The sequence below is a fragment of the Rhinolophus sinicus genome, linkage group LG09 (assembly GCF_036562045.2).
Source record: "Rhinolophus sinicus isolate RSC01 linkage group LG09, ASM3656204v1, whole genome shotgun sequence".
NCBI classification, from domain to species: domain Eukaryota; kingdom Metazoa; phylum Chordata; class Mammalia; order Chiroptera; family Rhinolophidae; genus Rhinolophus; species Rhinolophus sinicus.
Window position 1 is genome coordinate 32,108,704 of NC_133758.1, and position 18,004 is coordinate 32,126,707.

An 18,004-nucleotide genomic window follows, 5' to 3' on the forward strand; every position below is an offset into this window, starting at 1 on the left:
AAAACATTTACTGAGCACTTACTATAAGCCAGGCAGAGTGAACAGAAGAAAGCAATCCACTGTCCTGGGGCTTTTACTCTCATGAGGAAAGCCCCAAAAACAAAACAAAACAAAACAAAGAATTTGTAAGTTAATTATAGACTATGGTAAGTACAGGAAGGAAATAAACAGAAAAATAAAGACAGAAAACAACTAAAGAGGGTATGACAGATGGGAGGGGAGGGCAAGAAAAGCCTCTGGGAGGAGATACCATTGAGACTTAATTGGTGGATGAGAATGAGCTGGCCTTGTCAAAAGATACTGGAAAAGCATTCCTAGCAGAGCCGACAGCAAGTACAGAGGCTGAGAGAGAATTAGGTTTGAGGAACAGGAAGGAGGTTAGTGTGACTAAACCACAGCAAGGTGGTGAGTGGGGGAAATCTCCCTCCTCTGCTTCATGCCTCACTCCTCCAATACAGTCCCTTTTCTAAAATATAAATCTATAATACTAATGTCATGCTTCAAATGTAAATTTGCGGTATATTCTACATTGCTTGCTGACCAATGAGGCCATTTTTAAAGGCTTGCTCCAACCTGCCCTTATACCCCAGCCATCTCAATTGTGTGCTGATAGATTGCACACACTTCTCTGCTTGTGTCTTGGGGGCAAGGAACATCATGTAGGGGAAAAAGCATGGAGTCAGACAAATTTGTGTTCAAATTCTGGCTCCCAAGTTTTTCTTGGAATGAGTTGGACACATCCTATTTGCTTCCTGATCCTCATTTTCCACATACATGAAGTTGGGTTAATAATACAGACTCCTTGGAGAGTTATTATAAGGATTAGTGATAATCTATGTAGGAGGCCTAGCATTGTAAGTAATGAATGTTATCACTGGTACATATTGTTTCCTCTACTAGGATATCGCTACACTTCTCAACCTGATAAACTTATTCCATCTTCCCAAAACCAATTTACATGGCACCTTCTCTTTGAAACCTTCTCTAACTCCCACAGACAGAGTATAATTATCTCCTCTATGTTTCCATAGCAAAATGCGTATACTCTCACCATGGCATATTCTGTAACTACCAGCTTTTACATATCTGTCTCCTCTAGAACCATAACCTATTAGGTCTTTCCTTTGAAATACTGACATAAAAGTATTTTCTCCATGAGTGTGAACGAAGAGGCAAGTACCCATTTTTTGATTCAGGTAGCCATCCTACCACAAAGGGATTCAATACAACAACAAGGGATAAGATTGAAAATTAATTCATTAAATTATAACTGAATGGGTCGTTGATAATAACTGAAACCAGGACCAACAACCAGAAGTCCATTCTCACCTCTTCTAACTGCCTGAGCCAATAAATCTCCTTTATATTTAAGTCAGTTTGAGTTTAATTTTCTGTTACTTGTAGCATAATGTGTGGCGAGTAAAATTCAATATAAAACTAGCTACAACAATGTTATAAAACAACTAGGAGTAAATAAAAGTGTAATCTAAGATTTAGAAAAAAACCTCTAAAAAAGAAAGAAAAGTACAAATATGGGAAAACAAAATACCAGACAGGCTGGCTTAATGACAGTTGGCATTGGCAAGATAAATAAAGGGAACGTAGCTTCCCATATTTTAAAGATGTAATAATGGAATGCACTTTGGCTTCATGTGCTCCAGAGTAGGAGGCCCTGTAAGACTGCTTCAGGGGAGAAATCAGGCAGAAACCGGAGGTTGTCAAACAAAGGAAACAAGAAAGCTGGGGATTTCAAATTCTGTAAAAATATGTGAAGATCGTTTTCATACAAATGAAATTCTTAGGTATTTCACATAATTATAGTAACTTCCACTGGCTCAAATAAGTCTGTGTATGAGATTCATATTTCTACTGATTCTGGTCGAGAAAATAGTGGTTTTCATCCTCATATTTACAAGCAAGACTGAAACACCCACAGTTTTGGTAGCTTGTTGCATCAAGCTAACTTTCTGCTAGGAGAGAAACAAAGAGATATAAATAGCTCTAAATTTCTTGGTATCAAATGTGGATAGGCCCACAGACCCTTTCTGTACTCCCAAGTTACCCTAGATAAAATCTCCAGTTGCCTTCTAGACCTTTTACAACCCCATCTCATGGGCAATCTGTCATTTATTCCTACTAATCCGGGTTGAAAATATGCCTGGAATTCAGTTCTTTCTTTTCATTTCCAAGGCCAATGCCCAAGGTCAGACCCTTATCTCAAATCTCAACTAGTACAATTGCCTCTTAACCAGTTTCACTATGTCTTATCTTTCTGTTTGTCCAATCCATCATTTACAGGGCTACTGGCTCCTAAGAGAAAATAAAGACTGTATTTTATTTATCCCTTGGACCTTGTTCCCTTCCTTCTGTCCAGGCCCTAAAATAATTGTATAAATTATTCTATGCATGCCATTTTTTATCTGAAAAATCTGTGATGTTACCCATTGGTTTCAGAAAAAGTTCAAAGAGCTTACTCTGCAACTCGGTCATTAGGTTGTCAATCATACTATCCTTTGGCACAATATCCCACCACTTTTCCCCTGGTCCAGTCATACTGAACTACTGAATATTCTGGAAACACAAGCAGCAAGTATTTGTAAGACATGTTCTCCCTCTACAAAATTCACTTTCCCTTGGCTCTACTTACAAAACATCTGTTAGTTCTTCAAGGGTCAACTTTTAAGTAACCCTTCTACCAGGAAATCTTCTCCAATACTATTCTCAGACTAAAGTCCTTCATCTTCTGTACCCTCAGTGGAGTTTCTTTATTCTTCCATTTTGACATTTGTATTACTTTGCCTCATTTTATACTAAATTTGGTGTAGGTCTATCCAGTTATTAGACTTCTTTCCTAGTAATGAGGGAAGAGTATATTTTACAGTATTTCAGAATGAGGTTGTCTGTCTCCTCTTTTATTCCTCCAGAAGATTCTTGAATCCTCTATATTTAGCAAAATGTACATAGCACATAATACATGCTCAGTAGATATTTCTTGAATAAATAATTTCTCAATGAACTAAATGTTATTTGAAGACAGGTATTGTACCTTATTCATTTATATTTCTCACAGTGACTAGAAAATACTGAGTAAGAAACTGCTATAGGTTGAATAAAATATTGGCTTAGACTGACCTCTTGGGTTACTGAAATATTTGGCTAAACCTAGGACAATTTGTCATTTCTTCATTTAAAAAAGGTTTACTGAGTATCTTATTTATGCCAAATCTTATTCCAGGAGCTGGGAAGAGAATTGTAAATAAGGTCAACCACATATATGTTGAAGTGGAGGACAGTTGTGTAGCCAATAAATCAGTAGCCCCCACCACAAAAAAATAAATAAATGAATAAAGTTTTTCCTTAATTCTTGAACTCGATTCTCAGTCATACAAGCTTGAAACCCAAGAGTCATCTGTGGTTTCTCCCTATATCTTACTTCAACCGTCATTTGACAAAATGTAAAACTGCTACCACTGGATAATGGTGATGGTGATGATGATGATGACGATGATGATGATGATGATGATAATGGCGGCAGCGTTATTCTCCTACTCTAAAATTTCAATGCTGTTGTACAAATTCAAGCCCTCATTTTGCTTTTGGAACAACAAAAATTGCTTTCTAACAACTCTTTCCATTTTCATGCTTCCCATCTCTAACATTCCTTTTTAGTACTGTCAGAATAATTTTCTTAAAAAGCAATGATATTATATATTACAGCTCTGCTCACAAGCCCTCAATGGTTTTGCACTGTAAACACAGTACAGAGAGAACATTGTTTAGATTCTTTAGTCTCATACTCAAGAATCTTCCAAAACTAACTTCCAATTTGTCTTTCCAGTTCATTCACACTGTTCTTCCCACAACCCAGACTCCCATAAGATTAACTCTTGATTTTGTATCTTTGAACCTTTCACTTGGTACATTTCCATTTATTTTTTTGAAATTCTGCCTATATCTCAAGGCCCAATTCAGGGATCTTAATTAATCTCTGATTTTTACCTTCTGTATATGAAAACTCAATATGCTTTGTGCTTTTACTCCTTAAGCTTTCCTATTTCTACCTCATTTTTGATTATTTATAAATATCACTTATGTATCTAACTAGAGTGTATTTAATCATTGATTCAATAAACACTTAATAGGCACTTACTGTTTTTCCATTATTCCAAAGCACCTAAAACATATCTTACACATTTGGTTTTTGGTACAATACAGGCAAACTCCCAAATTAGAAAAAAAATAATTTATGGGCTTGTATAAAGATTAAGTGATATAATACATGTAAATTTATAGCATTTCTTCAATAAATGACAGCTATTACTATGATTTAAAAAGGTACCTAAAATTAAAATACCATTTTTCTAAATATGAGCAATAATCTCTACCAAAGAGATACATAAGAATGGTAGAAAACTATATAGCTCATCAAATTTTAAGTTGTATGAAAGAAGATGTGTAAGTTAGTAGAAAACAGAATCAAATAAAAGCTAAAAAAATGTTCAAATTAATATAGAAATAATTGAATCAATCTTGCTCACTTCAATTTATGGATGTACCTATCATTTTGAGATACAAATTCATAAACATACACACATTACGTCTATCAACTGGAAGTTATATACAGTGTCAACATTTATTGAAATAAGAATCACAAGGAAATTATTTCACATTTAATAATTTTTGTGAAATGTAATAAAAGTTTATGTGATGAAAAAAATTGTTTTCCTTTCTTTTCTAAAGAAATAGCTTTAGAATATGATTGGTGCCTGCTATTATGGGTCTGTATTTCTATTTCCTTATTTTAGAGTCATTTCAAAAATATAAAAATATATTTAAAGCATTTCCAGTTATACTAAAAAAAGATAAAAGGTGATCATTTATAGGCAATCATATTTATGATGACAGACTCTCAGAAGGCAACTGCAAACATAAATTTTAAATGCTTTTTGGAAAGAGTTGAGAATAAAAACATTTACATAATTTCTTAGAAACCCTGGCTTTTTATTGCTGCACTTCAATATTCCCTCTGGGCAAAGGAGCAGCTACTTTAAACATTTATTTGATAATGGAATGTTTGATTTCTTTGTTTTCCCTTCCTAATGTGGGTAGGTCTGTTGTTTTCTCTCTACAGCAATGGACTATATTTTAAAATTTGAATTGGCTAGCTACTGATAATAAAAAATGGTTTTGTTTTGACAGATTAAATAAATACACCAATGCTAGCACTAAGCATATAAATTACATAAATGTACTATATTATTACAAAATGGTCCATCCACTTATCAGTCATCTTCGATAACAGACCTGCCACTTCAAATAATATAACTGGTGACTAATATCAAATGTCTAAACTTCTACTTACCTGCCTATCCACTTCTGGTAGCAAAAGCAGGAGGTATTGTTGAAAATGCTGAGGTAAGGAAGCAAACGTATGTTTGTTTATTAATGCCCTTAAGTTAGTGTTGACAAGAATAGATCCTGGGGTTTCTATGTCAATGTCCTCAGCTTTGGTCCATTTCAAGTGCCCTGTGATAAAGAAGCAAGAGGCATGAATTTACTACAGATTGGGAAAATCATGTATGCGTACACACTCATATGTATATTGAACATATACAAGTATACATGCATATACATATAGATGTAGATATAGATATAGATTGCGTATATATATTCATAAATATTTAATTCTATCCCTTATAAAAAGGATATTTCAGAAGGAAATCCCCAAAGCTTCTTTTTCTGTCTTGCCTCAGTTGTCCTTAATTTTCACAATACATACTTCACTCAATACTATCTATGTTTTTAACTCAAAGTAGCATCAGGTCTAGATAAAGAAGTATTTTTAATTATGATCTTCCGATTAACCAGGATTTTAAAAAAACTTTATAGAGCATAACGGGTAACAATTACAATTTTTGTAGATTCTACAGACCTAGGATCATTAACAACAGTGCTGTTAATTTTCATAGAGATAATGGTAGCACTGATAGCTGTGAGCTCCCTGTGTCTGGTAAAGCACTAAGTGCTAGATTAGTTCAGAAGATTCTTATCCAAGTTATTTAGGGAGTAATAACTTAAAAAGCAATCTTTTACAAAAACATTACCTGCAAGGTCTGAAATACCAGTATGTTTTGAAGGATAATTGTACAACTCAAGACACCCTGACCTCCAAAAGAAGGCTGTAGGCACAGCTCACAACTTGAAATTATGAAACACAAGAAAATAATCTACCATGAGGGAAAGTCAGCTGAAACATCAAATGGAAGAATTACCACTCTTAGTTACTTGAGGTAAGAGAACCTCTTGAATGTGATTGTAATAGAATATGTTTTAAATCAAGGGCCTATGAGCTATTTCCACACTAATGACTGTTTTGGTAAATACAGTTTTATTGGAACACAGTCATGAACAATTGTTTAGATATTGCCTAGGTCTGCTTTTGCACTACAATGCAGAGTTGAATAGTTGTAACAGAAATTGCATGATCTGCACAGCTTACAGTATTTACTCTCTGGGCCCTCACAGAAAAATTATTAGTTCTTGTTTTAAATAATTAGAGACAAAAGAAGGAACAAAAACCATTATAAAAAACAGGAACACTCTGATCAAGACATAGGCAAATCTGAAATGAACCAGATAGAACTTCTAAAAAAAAAAAAAGTGTTGGAGATGTTGTGGAGAAAAAGGAACTCTCATACACTGCTGGTGGGAATGTAAATTGGTGCAGTCACTATGGAAAACAGTATGGAGATTCCTCAAAAAATTAGGAACAGAATTACCATATAACCTAGCAATCCCTTTTCTGGGTATTTATCCCCAAAATCTGAAAACATTTATCCGTAAAAATATATATATCCCTACGTTCACTGCAGCATAATTTACGGTGGCCAAGACATGGAAACAACCAAAGTGTCCTTCGATACATGATTGGATAAACAAGATGGGGTACATATATACAATGCAATATTACCCGGCCATTAGAAAAGATGAAATACTGCCATTTGCGACAACTTGGATTTTGAGATTATCATGCTAAGCAAAATAAATCAGAAAAAAAAAGTTGGGAACCATACAATTTCACTCATATGTGGGACATAAAACTGAAAGCAAAAAATGAACAAGACAAACAAAGAAACAAAAACTCATAGATACAGACAACAGTTTAGTGGTTACCAGAGGGTAAGGGGGGGTTAGGAGAGGGTAAGGAGGTCAAATGTACGGTTACAGAAGGAGACTTGACTTTGGGTGGTGAACACACAATGCGACATAGATGATGTATTATAGAATTGTACACTTGAATCCTACATAATTTTATTAACCAATGCCACCCCAATAAATTTAATAAAAGAAACAAAAAAATTAACAAAAAATTAAACAATATTCAATTGAAACAGCAGAGGAAAGAATTATTAAATAATTAAAATATAGAGTTGATGAAAATATCTAGAATGCAGCATAAAAATGATGCGTCAAAAAATAGGAGAGAGAAGAAATACAGGGAATGAAATAGCAGTAAGCATGCACATCTATCGTACTTGCCGAATGAAAAACCACAGATGCTAGACGCAATATTTAAAAAGCTAATGGCTGGCTGGCCCGGTGGCTCAGGCTGTTGGAGCTCCATGCTCCTAACTCCAAAGGCTGCCATTTCGATTCCCACATGGGCCAGTGGGCTCTCAACCACAAGGCTGCCAGTTCAACTCCTCGAATCCCGCAAGGGATGGTGGGCTCAGCCCTCTGCAACTAAGATTGAACACGGCACCTTGAGCTGAGCTGCCTCCCAGATGGCTCAGTTGGATGGAGCACCGGCTCTCAACCACAAGGTTGCCAGTTCGATTCCTCGAGTCCCGCAAAGGATGGTGGGCAGCGCCCCCTGCAACTAAGATTGAACATGGCACCTTGAGGTGAGCTGCTGCTGAGCTACCAAATGGCTCATTTGGTTGGAGCGCGTCCTGTCAACCAAAAGGTTGCCAGTTCGACTCCCGCAAAGGATGGTGGGCTGCGCCCCTTGAAACTAGCAACAGTGACTAAGCTGTACCTTCCACAACTAAGACTGAAAGGACAACAACTTGAACGGCACCCTCCACAGCTAAGATTGAAAGGATAACAACTTGACTTGGAAAAAAGGCCTGGAAGTACACACTGTTCCCCAATAAAGTTCTGTTCCCCTTCCCCAATAAAATCTTAAAAAAAAACACAAAAAAAACTAATGGCTGAAATTTTTAGAATTGAAAAAATGACAAGAGTCCCCAGGTTAATATACCAAATCTCAAGAAGCATAAATTCCCATTTGCTGTGTTGAAATCACAAAACATCAAAAAGAAAAAGAAAATTTAGAACAATTTTGAACAAAAATAGGTTACCTTCGAAGGGATGATAATAAGACACAGAAACCTTATCATCAATAAGTAACAGATGACAGTGAAATATCTTCAAAGGGCCAAGAGAAAATAAGTGTCAATTTAGAATTTCATTAATAACAAAGTCTATCAAAATGGCAATGATAGAAGAACATTTCAGCATCTAAAATGAAAACTCTATCCCTTAGAGAATCCTGCTGAAATAACAACAAATAGATGTTCTTAACAAATAAAGAAACTAAAACAAAGAAACAATGAGTGGGTAGCAGAGGCAAAGTAAACTGAAAGACTAATAGACACAACTAACTCCAAATAGACATTAACGGTGAAAATTAATAATTAATGATAATTAAAACAAAGTGGAAATAAAATAGTAGACAATAACTGCATGCAAGAAGAGAAGGTGTAATTGAAATGAGAACTCTGTAGAACCTGGGCATTGTTTGGTAACAAGAGAGATACAGACTAGTGCTTTACTTTGTTAAAAGTAAAGTAGCCATTGAAAGAAATGAAAAAGACTCATAACTTTCAAATAAATGCATGGAAGGAAAACTCAATCCATCAAATGGAAGGCAGAAAAGAAATTTAAATCAAGTCCAATACAATCAAAATAAATATAAATGGATTTCCATACTAGATTTAAAAAGTAATACAATCCAATTATATGCTGCTTACAAGAGATATACTTAAACATCACATGGAATGGATAAAAATGAGATAAACTAAGAAACACTAGGCAGACATTCAAAACAATAAAAAAAGTAATACTACAATATTAACATCAGACAAGATAAACAAAGTTAAAAAAACATATTGGGCATGAAAAAGATAATTTCTTAAGTGTAAAAAGAAAAATTCATTGGGAAAATATAATGACTTTAAGCCTGCATCCATTTAAAAACCATAGCATTCAAAATCCAAAATTGAGAGAATTAAAAAAGATACATTGGTATTGCACAATGCTAGTGGAAAGTCTTAAACATATTTTATCAGAAATTGAGATATCAGACAAAAAACTTGTTTTAAGAATATAGAGGACTTTAACAACTCAATTCTGAACCAATGAATTTGACATAAGGCACTGCACTAAGCCCTTAAGAGAAAGTAATTTTTTTTTTTGGTCGGTACTCAAGGAACAGTAAGAAAACAAAAACAAAACAAAACAAAAACCTGACCAGTGAGTCTCAACAAATACTAAAGAATAACATAAAACTTTGTCTTTCTGTCCACAGAGAAATAAAATTAGGTATCAATAACACAAACACAGCAACTCTCCAATCCTCTTATATCCATTACACATTTGAACTTTCCAAAGCACACTTCTAAGTATTTCATAAGTTAAAGAAAAAATCTGCAATAAAAGTAACAAAATCTTTCATTCTAAATAATGTCAAAATTTGTAAAATACAACTCAATTGGTTTTAAGGTAAATTGTACAGAGTGGAAAAAATATTGAAAATTCAAGTGTTAAATGTACAAATCAAGAAGTTAATAAATGAACATGATAATACAAACTTAAGAAAGAAGGCAGGAAAGATTGTAAGAATAAGACTAGACATTCAGGACATACAAAACAAGGACAATGAAGATCATCAAAAACAAAAAAAAGTTTTTCTTTTATTAGACTAATAAAATAGGCATACCTCTAGTGAGAGGTGACATGAATGAACATGAATAGGAATGAAAGGTAGGGACATAATTTGAGATATCGTATAAATTTACAAAGCAGATATATTATCATTAAAATGAGATTTTTTATTTATTTAATTTATTGGGGTGACACTGGTTAGTAAAATTATAGAGGTTTCAAGTGTACATTTCTATAATACATCATCTATATATTGCATTGTGTGTGTTCACCACCCAGAGTCAGTTCTCCTTCCATCACCATATATTTGATAAAATTAGATTTTAAAAAGCATAATATAATATTATGACTTCAGCCAATATCTTTGAAGACAGATAAACTATAAGTTTATACATTTTCAAATTTAATTTAAAAATAGAAAACCTGAATAAATTTGTAAAAACTTAAAAAAAATGGATAAAGAGACAAGCCTCCACCCCGTATGCACAGAGTACTTATCATAAATAGCTCTAAAGATGAATTTTACCAATACATCAAGAACTCTCACACCATTTCATTTTATACACATTTCAGTGAGGAGGTAACAAAAGAAAGTTCTTTAATTCACTTTATGAAGTTAATATAACCTTTATTCCAAAATAAGGATAAACAAAAATAGAATGAGAGAGAAAATTTATTAGCCAATCTCACTTACGCAGAAAAGCACAAAAGTTGTATCTATTTAGATACAAAAGTTGTATCTAATCTGACAAACTCCTAATATTTGTTGAGTCAAGGTAATGGATATATAAAGGTCTGCTTTATTAACATCTATATTTTTCTATATGTTACAAGTATTTCACAATAAAAAAAGAAATTTGACCACAGGCAGAGAAGAATTAGGAAGAAGTCTCCTTTTCTCATCAGAGGCAAAGGTAAAACCTAGAGGCAGAAATGTTGAAAAATATAGGAAAGGAATTTGCTTAATTCATTTTTATGGCCTAAATATTCTCAATATGAAGGAATTAAGGTCTTTTACCAAGAGTGATTCTGATTGGGAGGGGTGTTGGCAAAATGAAAAAAGAAAAGAAAAACTTGTGAAATATATGTTATGAGCAATGTGAAAAGTATATGCTGTTAGTTACTATTTAGTATGGTTCAAAATCTTTACTAAGACTATCATAGAAAAAAAAGAAAAGATTCACAGAGTTATATAGTCTTTTATGACAACCAAATGAAGATCTATTTCAAAAATGTCCATCTAAGAAAATGTATGTTTTATAATTTTGGAACAAAAATGGAGCAGATGAATATATTGCTAAATTTGTTGCCACACAGAATGTTTAATTCCTTTTTAATTATCCTTATGCACTTACTCTTAATTGGCTTAAGAACAATCCAATTATATCTGATTGTATTATCTTGTTAAAGCTGGAACCTCATCTCCCTACAGTATTCACAAGAAGAAAAAGATGTAGTAATTTTAGTGTCTAATTCCTGAACACCGGAGTGTAAAGTAGTTGAAGTTGAAAGAAGGAGGGAAGAGAAGCAACAATTGCCAAATTGCCACAGGGTCTATGCTATATAAAAAGACACTAGGTTGACCCCTGATAAAAATCATGGCAATGTGTCCAATTAGGGTCATGGAAATTCTCTATTATTTTGACCAAAGGGGATTGGAAGCTCATCAATTTGTGGAAAGGTTGCAGCCTCTGGAGCTCTTGTTGATCAGTAGGTAGTCTGCTTGCTGAAAGACTCATATTTCCCAGAAGGGGACCCACACAGGATTTATGCATAAAATGCACAAACACAGAGACATAGTAGGTATGCAGAGGGAAGGAGAACATGCCAGAGGCTGACCAGGGCCTTTTGTTACAGGAGGAATGGCCCAAAGAAATACAGAAAGAGTACAAAATGAAAGAGTTCTTCCTTGTCTTAAAGAAATTAGAGAGGGATGATTCTGAAAGAACTGAGACAAAAACAGGCTTTCAAAGAGTCAAGTCTAAGGGAAAAAAATTTTATCAGAGGACAAAATCTAGTCATCTACAACATGAATCCATATAGACTTCACAAATGAAGAAACTGTGTAAATAATCTATTATAGTACTTGAGTTAATGAATTATGGAGATTCTGATTACAAAATAGAATTATATAAATGTTAACAACTTTGATCTTTAAAAAATAATATAAATAACAAAAACATGGAGGTAGCAGGGACCGTAAGTGTAATTATTTCCCCATCCTTTGTAATATATTGTCCAAAGTCAAATGAGTAGTTAAAAAGTTAAAATGATAATCACACATATTTCATATTTCATATTTTTAACATCTTTGGAGAATACTTTTAGATATGAATATATCTTGTAACAATGTTTAGTTAGCAATTTTCTGTTGTTTTTTAAATTCTGTTCTTTTTTATTATTCAGCCTAAACAATCAAATTTAATACTTTTAATTAAAATTGTGTAATACAGTTTTTCTAAGATGATCTCTGGCTATACATACACAGGAAGAGATGTCAAATAACGTTTATAAAATATTAGAAGAAATTATTTTGCATGACAGATTTAGGGTTATTCAAATTTTATTTTCATTTTTCTGCATTAATTTATTTTAAAAGTATATAACATTTTACAAAACTAGTAAAGTTATAATTCTTCAGTAAAAAAAGCTGAAATCAAATATAAAATTTACTGGAATGAATCCCAGAAGTTGGGCTCAGCAAGGACATTTATTACAAAACCCTCAGAGACATCCATTAGAATCTCAGATTTGTTTAGCAGGCACTTTTGAAACTCCTACTATGTGATATGGTAGGAAGAAGTATAATTAAACACTGGTTTAGATAAATGGTCCTAATTTAAGGAGCTTTTATTTTAGTTAGGGGAAAATGTGAGAAACTAACACTAAACTAGTGGTAAGAGACAATATCATTAAACACTTTTAAAAAAATGTTCACAATCCATCCTCTAAATGCCCTGAAGACTGTGAGATGATAATGTACCAGGGTTAGCTCAGAAAATGCCATAGGGGAGGTTTTAAAACTCTTTTGCTAAGATAAGGAGACAGGATGTTAAAACAACTGATTAGGCAAGAAAAACATATACTTCAAACCCCATTTTCACCTACCTTTCATCTCACTGGATGTGGTTTTTACTGCCTGATTATTTGGTAGTCTAATATTTACTGTTTTAATAATTTTCAAGATATAAGATATAAAGGAGCTTTGTAGATATTGTATTTGATTTTATGCATATAAAAATAATATTTTCTACCATACATGATTAAGAATGGTAGAGGATTAACAAGGTTTTGTTTGTTTTTTTACCAAAAGATCATTAAAGAAATATTCTATAGATCCATTATGTTTTTCAACTGCAATCACTTGCCCCATGTTACCGTGCCTATTCAGTCAGATGGCTACTCAGAGAAATATTTTCATATATACAGCCCTGGGTAAGAACGAACAAAACAAAATAAAACACCTATGTCAAAAGTAATGGGTTCCTATGCTGAGTGATATATTGCTTATAAAAATTTCAGGATCATGATCAGAACTTGAATGACTGAGGCATGTTGAAGCTTTCTCTCTCTCTTATATATGTATATACATATACTCGTAGTATGCTCCTAGTCCTCTCCAAGGAAGATGGTATATGGAGGGATCGGAGGAGGTCTGTGGTGCACCCTTTACTGTAGGGTCCTCAGGGAAACACAGTGGTGTCTATTGTGTGCTGGGCTACACACGAGATTCCAAGACCCAGGTGAAACCTACATCTTGAATAGGGTGAATATCCTGCAATATGACAAATTAAGTAATTGCCAGAGACTGAAAGGAAGCACTTAGGGGACAATTAAAAGTATTTCATATCCTGCTAGAGAAATCGCATAATGAAGATAAAAATTTAGATTTACATTCTAAACTCGGATTTTGACTAGATTTCAGAATTACCAATTTAAGTTAGAAAAGACTTTATAGCATTTCTTTTAATTCAGAATGGTTTCAACAGGTTAGGACTTACATACAGTTACCTCTACCTAGAGTGGGCAAAGAAGGTCAAAACCCCATTTCTGAAATTGTACGAATTAGATGTCTAACTCTGGCAGGAAAAACAGATAACAGAGAAGCAGATCTCCCTGTCTAGTTGGCTAAGGTCTGTTGGGTGGGTTCATCTTTCTTTGCATTAGTTCTGCGGCTATAAATTGGTTCACAATGAATGACCTTTCCCAAGAGCACAGGATCATTTTTATTCAAGGAGCTGTTTACTATGCTGAAACTTACAGGATGCCTCATCCATCCAAACTTAGTAGCCCATTCAGTTACTTATAAATAATTCATTCAAAATGTATTCAGAACCTACTAAATAAGAGGGATATAATGGGTGTGATGAGAACCTCAAAGATGGATAAGAAGTTCACTATTTCCAAGGAATTAACAACTTAATGGCAAAGAAGGGAGTGCAAAATGTACATAAATGTGCCTTACAGAGTAAATAAATGCCACACTGACTCTAAAATGCTTCAGAGCATGTAGAATCTTTTACCGTGTAACATTCCTAAGGTCATAGAACATCAAAAATATGAATTTCCAAAAGAGACATGGGTTACTGTCTGGATGGTTACATTTAAGTCTCTTTCATTTTACATTTTTTGACTTTTCATTTTACAGTAATAGGCATATACTGGAGGCTTAATAAGTACTACTGACTTCATTTCCACAAAATAAGCCATTCCACCCAGCTGCTTGCTAGGTTAGTCAGTTACTCACAATTCCGTACGAGTATCACCTTTAGTTTACTTTTGACAAATTTTTTTACCTTAATTGCCTTTATTTAAATCCCACCTTTTGCCTCAGTCTGTTTAATTTTAATGAATCAGTCAGGAAATCTTATAGTTGATCACTCTCCGTCTATGTGTAACTAGTGTTACCTGCATTTAAAGACCTATGGAAGACTCCTGATGTCATAGAGAGCCACAGTGCTTCTCAGTGGTGCCTAGAGGTCTACAATATGGCTAGATGATTTGACAGTCAGACCATATTCAAGATTAATGGTTTAGACTTTGGAGTTAGCAATGCCTTAGCTTGTTATCTTAGCTGTTTCCTTTATGTATAAATCTCCTTAATCTTCTGGACCTCAGTTTCATCAGCTTAAAAATGGAAATAATTCTCCTGTACATAATTGAATCAAGGACTAACAGAGATGACTTTTGTCGAAATACCTAGACCATTGCATTAAATATGATTTTACTTTTCCATTCCTTCATTAAGGAAGCTTCATGATTTTTACTACTTTGTAGTCTTAAAGCAAGTCAGTGAAAAAGAACAAAATGATCCCTTTATCACCTTTTTAATTTGTGAACAAGTCAGCTAAAATACTGTGACAATACAATTTTTAACATGTAAGGTGTTTACTGGTGTGCAAGACTTCTAGGTAAAAATTCGATTACAAGAGATCCTGACTGAAGACCTGAGCACCTGAGAGGATCTGATTACCTAGTCCACACTCTTGTTGACTTTCAGTCCTGAAGTGAGCTAAGTAATTAAATAGGGTGGGCCCTGTGCCTTGAATTTTCTTAAATTCATGATATGACACTGACTGTACAGAGGTTGGTAGCAGACCATTTTGAACTGAAGGTCTCTGACTTTTAATTTAGTTAGGGTATCATAACAGGGCTTTTTTTTTTTTTTTAAGGACATTCTTTACATAGCATTCTCTCATTACAGTTTTGTATTTCAGTACTTACAGTTTTGTAAGTACATTACTCATATCAAAGTATTTACTTTACAAAACCCAAAAGGCTGGAAGAAAAATAACACACCAGTATATGTGTAAGTGTGGTTATACACAAACACACATTCATACATTTTTGGGCTACACAAAAACTATAAAATTATTTAGCTTTGGAAATAATGCAAACAAAGTAATCATGCTACATTTAAAGAATTTAGAACAAAAATAAATCTGCTTCCCCAAAGAGATCTTATCTAAGGATATATAAATCCAATTCAAAGGCTTTTTATTCAAAGTATGTTCCTAGGATTTAGCATAATTCCTGGTATACAGTAAGCAATCAATAAACCTTTACTAAAAAATCAAAATAAATGGGTCAAAATCTTGCTTGAACTTTACAAACAGACAAATTCTGCAAATAAGAACTGCCCTAAGTTGCCAAGAAAATCAGTGGCAGAACCAGTAATAAAGTTCAGGCCAATAAACTGGTAGTTTCTATCAACCATTTTACAAAATGTTACAATGATCCAGGTCATTATCATTACCCTTACTCAGAGGTGAAATAACTAAGAGAAATGAAGCCATTAGGTCCGGACATCCAACAAGCAGATTCAGTAGAGAATTGCAATGTTCAGCCTAGGATACGTTTATTTTCATCTTTTTAATTCTCATATTCCTTTTTTCCTGATTGCTGCTGTTGGGTTCCTTACGAAAAGTTATCAGGAAGGAAATATTCACAAGAAAACTCATTGCTGACTTGCAAGACCCCTGGACTGTGTCTCCCACACTTCTCAGCAATTTTACACTATTTTTCAGACAAGCACTACTGAGTATTTCAAGCAGCACAGATGAAAAGCAAGGTACAACAGTTTTACTGCAGCAGACCCCAGTGACAATGTACTCTCCAGTTCAATGAACTCTTTATAAAAGTTGTATTTTTTTTCTCCCAATACAGCATATTCCAATAAAATGAAATCCAGTTGCAGGAACAAAACATTGTACAGTAGTTAGAATCATGACTAAGCAGATAATTACTGAAATACATATATCATTTTAAATCTCTTATCTTTAGCCCCTGCATCATCTAGTGTCATTCACAAATTTAGCAATATTTAATATTTAATAATCTTAATGCTTAAGATCATTCTGTTATAACTACATTTCCTTATTTAGCACCCTTTTTGGTTTAGAGAAATTGGAAATATTTTTTTTTTATTTAACCATTAAAAATTTTGAGATTTTCTATAATTTCATTCAAAAAGATATAAATCTCTAAAATGTGAAATGTCAAAATCTAGTGAACACTCACCTAAACCAGACTTTTTTAATCGTTTTAAGTGCTGATTTGTTTGTTTTCCAGTGGGAGATTTTTGTCCATGTTTCATTTCTTTATCTGAACTGTCTGCTTCACCATTTTTAGATTCAGATCCTAAAAAAGGAAATAGTTATTATGTCATCTTCCTCTTGCTGTCCTTGAAAAGAAAAATCCAAAATTGTTTAAAAAACTATAGATATAATCTCATTTCTAAAAGTTAATTCACTACCTTTGGGCACAATCTGATTCCTCTACTGGATACAAAGAGAAACACCCAATAAATCAATCCATCAGAACAAAAAGCAAGAACAGATGGCCTAATAGTGGTGTCAAAAACACGTTCACTGATCTGATAGCTTTTAAAAGAAACACTCAGGTCTTTTGTAAAAATACACGAATAAGCTTTGACAATATTATATCATTTAGAGACAATGCAAGACAAAGAAAAAGAGAGGCTAAGCGAGAGAGAGAGAGAGAGAGAGCGAGAGAGAGAGAGAGAGAGAGAGAGAGAGAGAGAGAGATCATACCTTTATCAATAACTTTATGTTGAAGTAGGAACAGAAAATGCAAACATCAGTCTATAATAAATAGAATGGTACATAGCTGATAAAGTGACAGAAGGTAAATTAGAAAAGGTCAGGGCTGCACTGAGGTGAGAAGAATGTTGCCAGAACACAAAAACTAATAAAGGATTCCTGATTTTGCAGCGGAAGACTGCAAAACAAATTCACACTCACAGAAGAACTGCTTTTGATGGCATTACACATCAGCATGTGGTCCACCATTAAAGTTCAACATTCAAACAAAAGCCAATGCAACAAACAAAAAAATCCACCTAGCAGTACCACACATTTTCTTACACCTATTGACATTAGAAAATGAAGTCCATTGATGAGGAGTGAACTGGTGCCTTTTTTAAAGAGGGAAATATCCTATTTTTTTTTTTTTGAATCACTGAAAGAGTCAAAGGTATGAAAAAAATAAACAAAACCTCATGTAGAAATATTATTCAGTTGCAGAGAAAATGCAT

General features: G+C 33.7%; 1 protein-coding gene across 2 annotated transcripts in view; it reads right to left on the reverse strand.

Moving 5' to 3' along the window:
* The window catches only part of ASXL3 (ASXL transcriptional regulator 3), a 171,584-nt gene that overhangs the window by 58,006 nt on the left and 95,574 nt on the right, over positions 1-18,004 (reverse strand). Inside the window, exons 8-9 of one of the 2 annotated variants that reach the window (XM_074340180.1) lie at positions 16,969-17,088; positions 5,363-5,526 (exon numbers count right to left, since the gene is read on the reverse strand). In XM_074340180.1, the coding sequence (XP_074196281.1) occupies positions 5,363-5,526; positions 16,969-17,088 (284 nt within the window). Of the gene's footprint in view, positions 1-5,362; positions 5,527-16,968; positions 17,089-18,004 lie in introns of those variants that run through there. The other variant, XM_074340179.1, reaches the window with a different exon arrangement.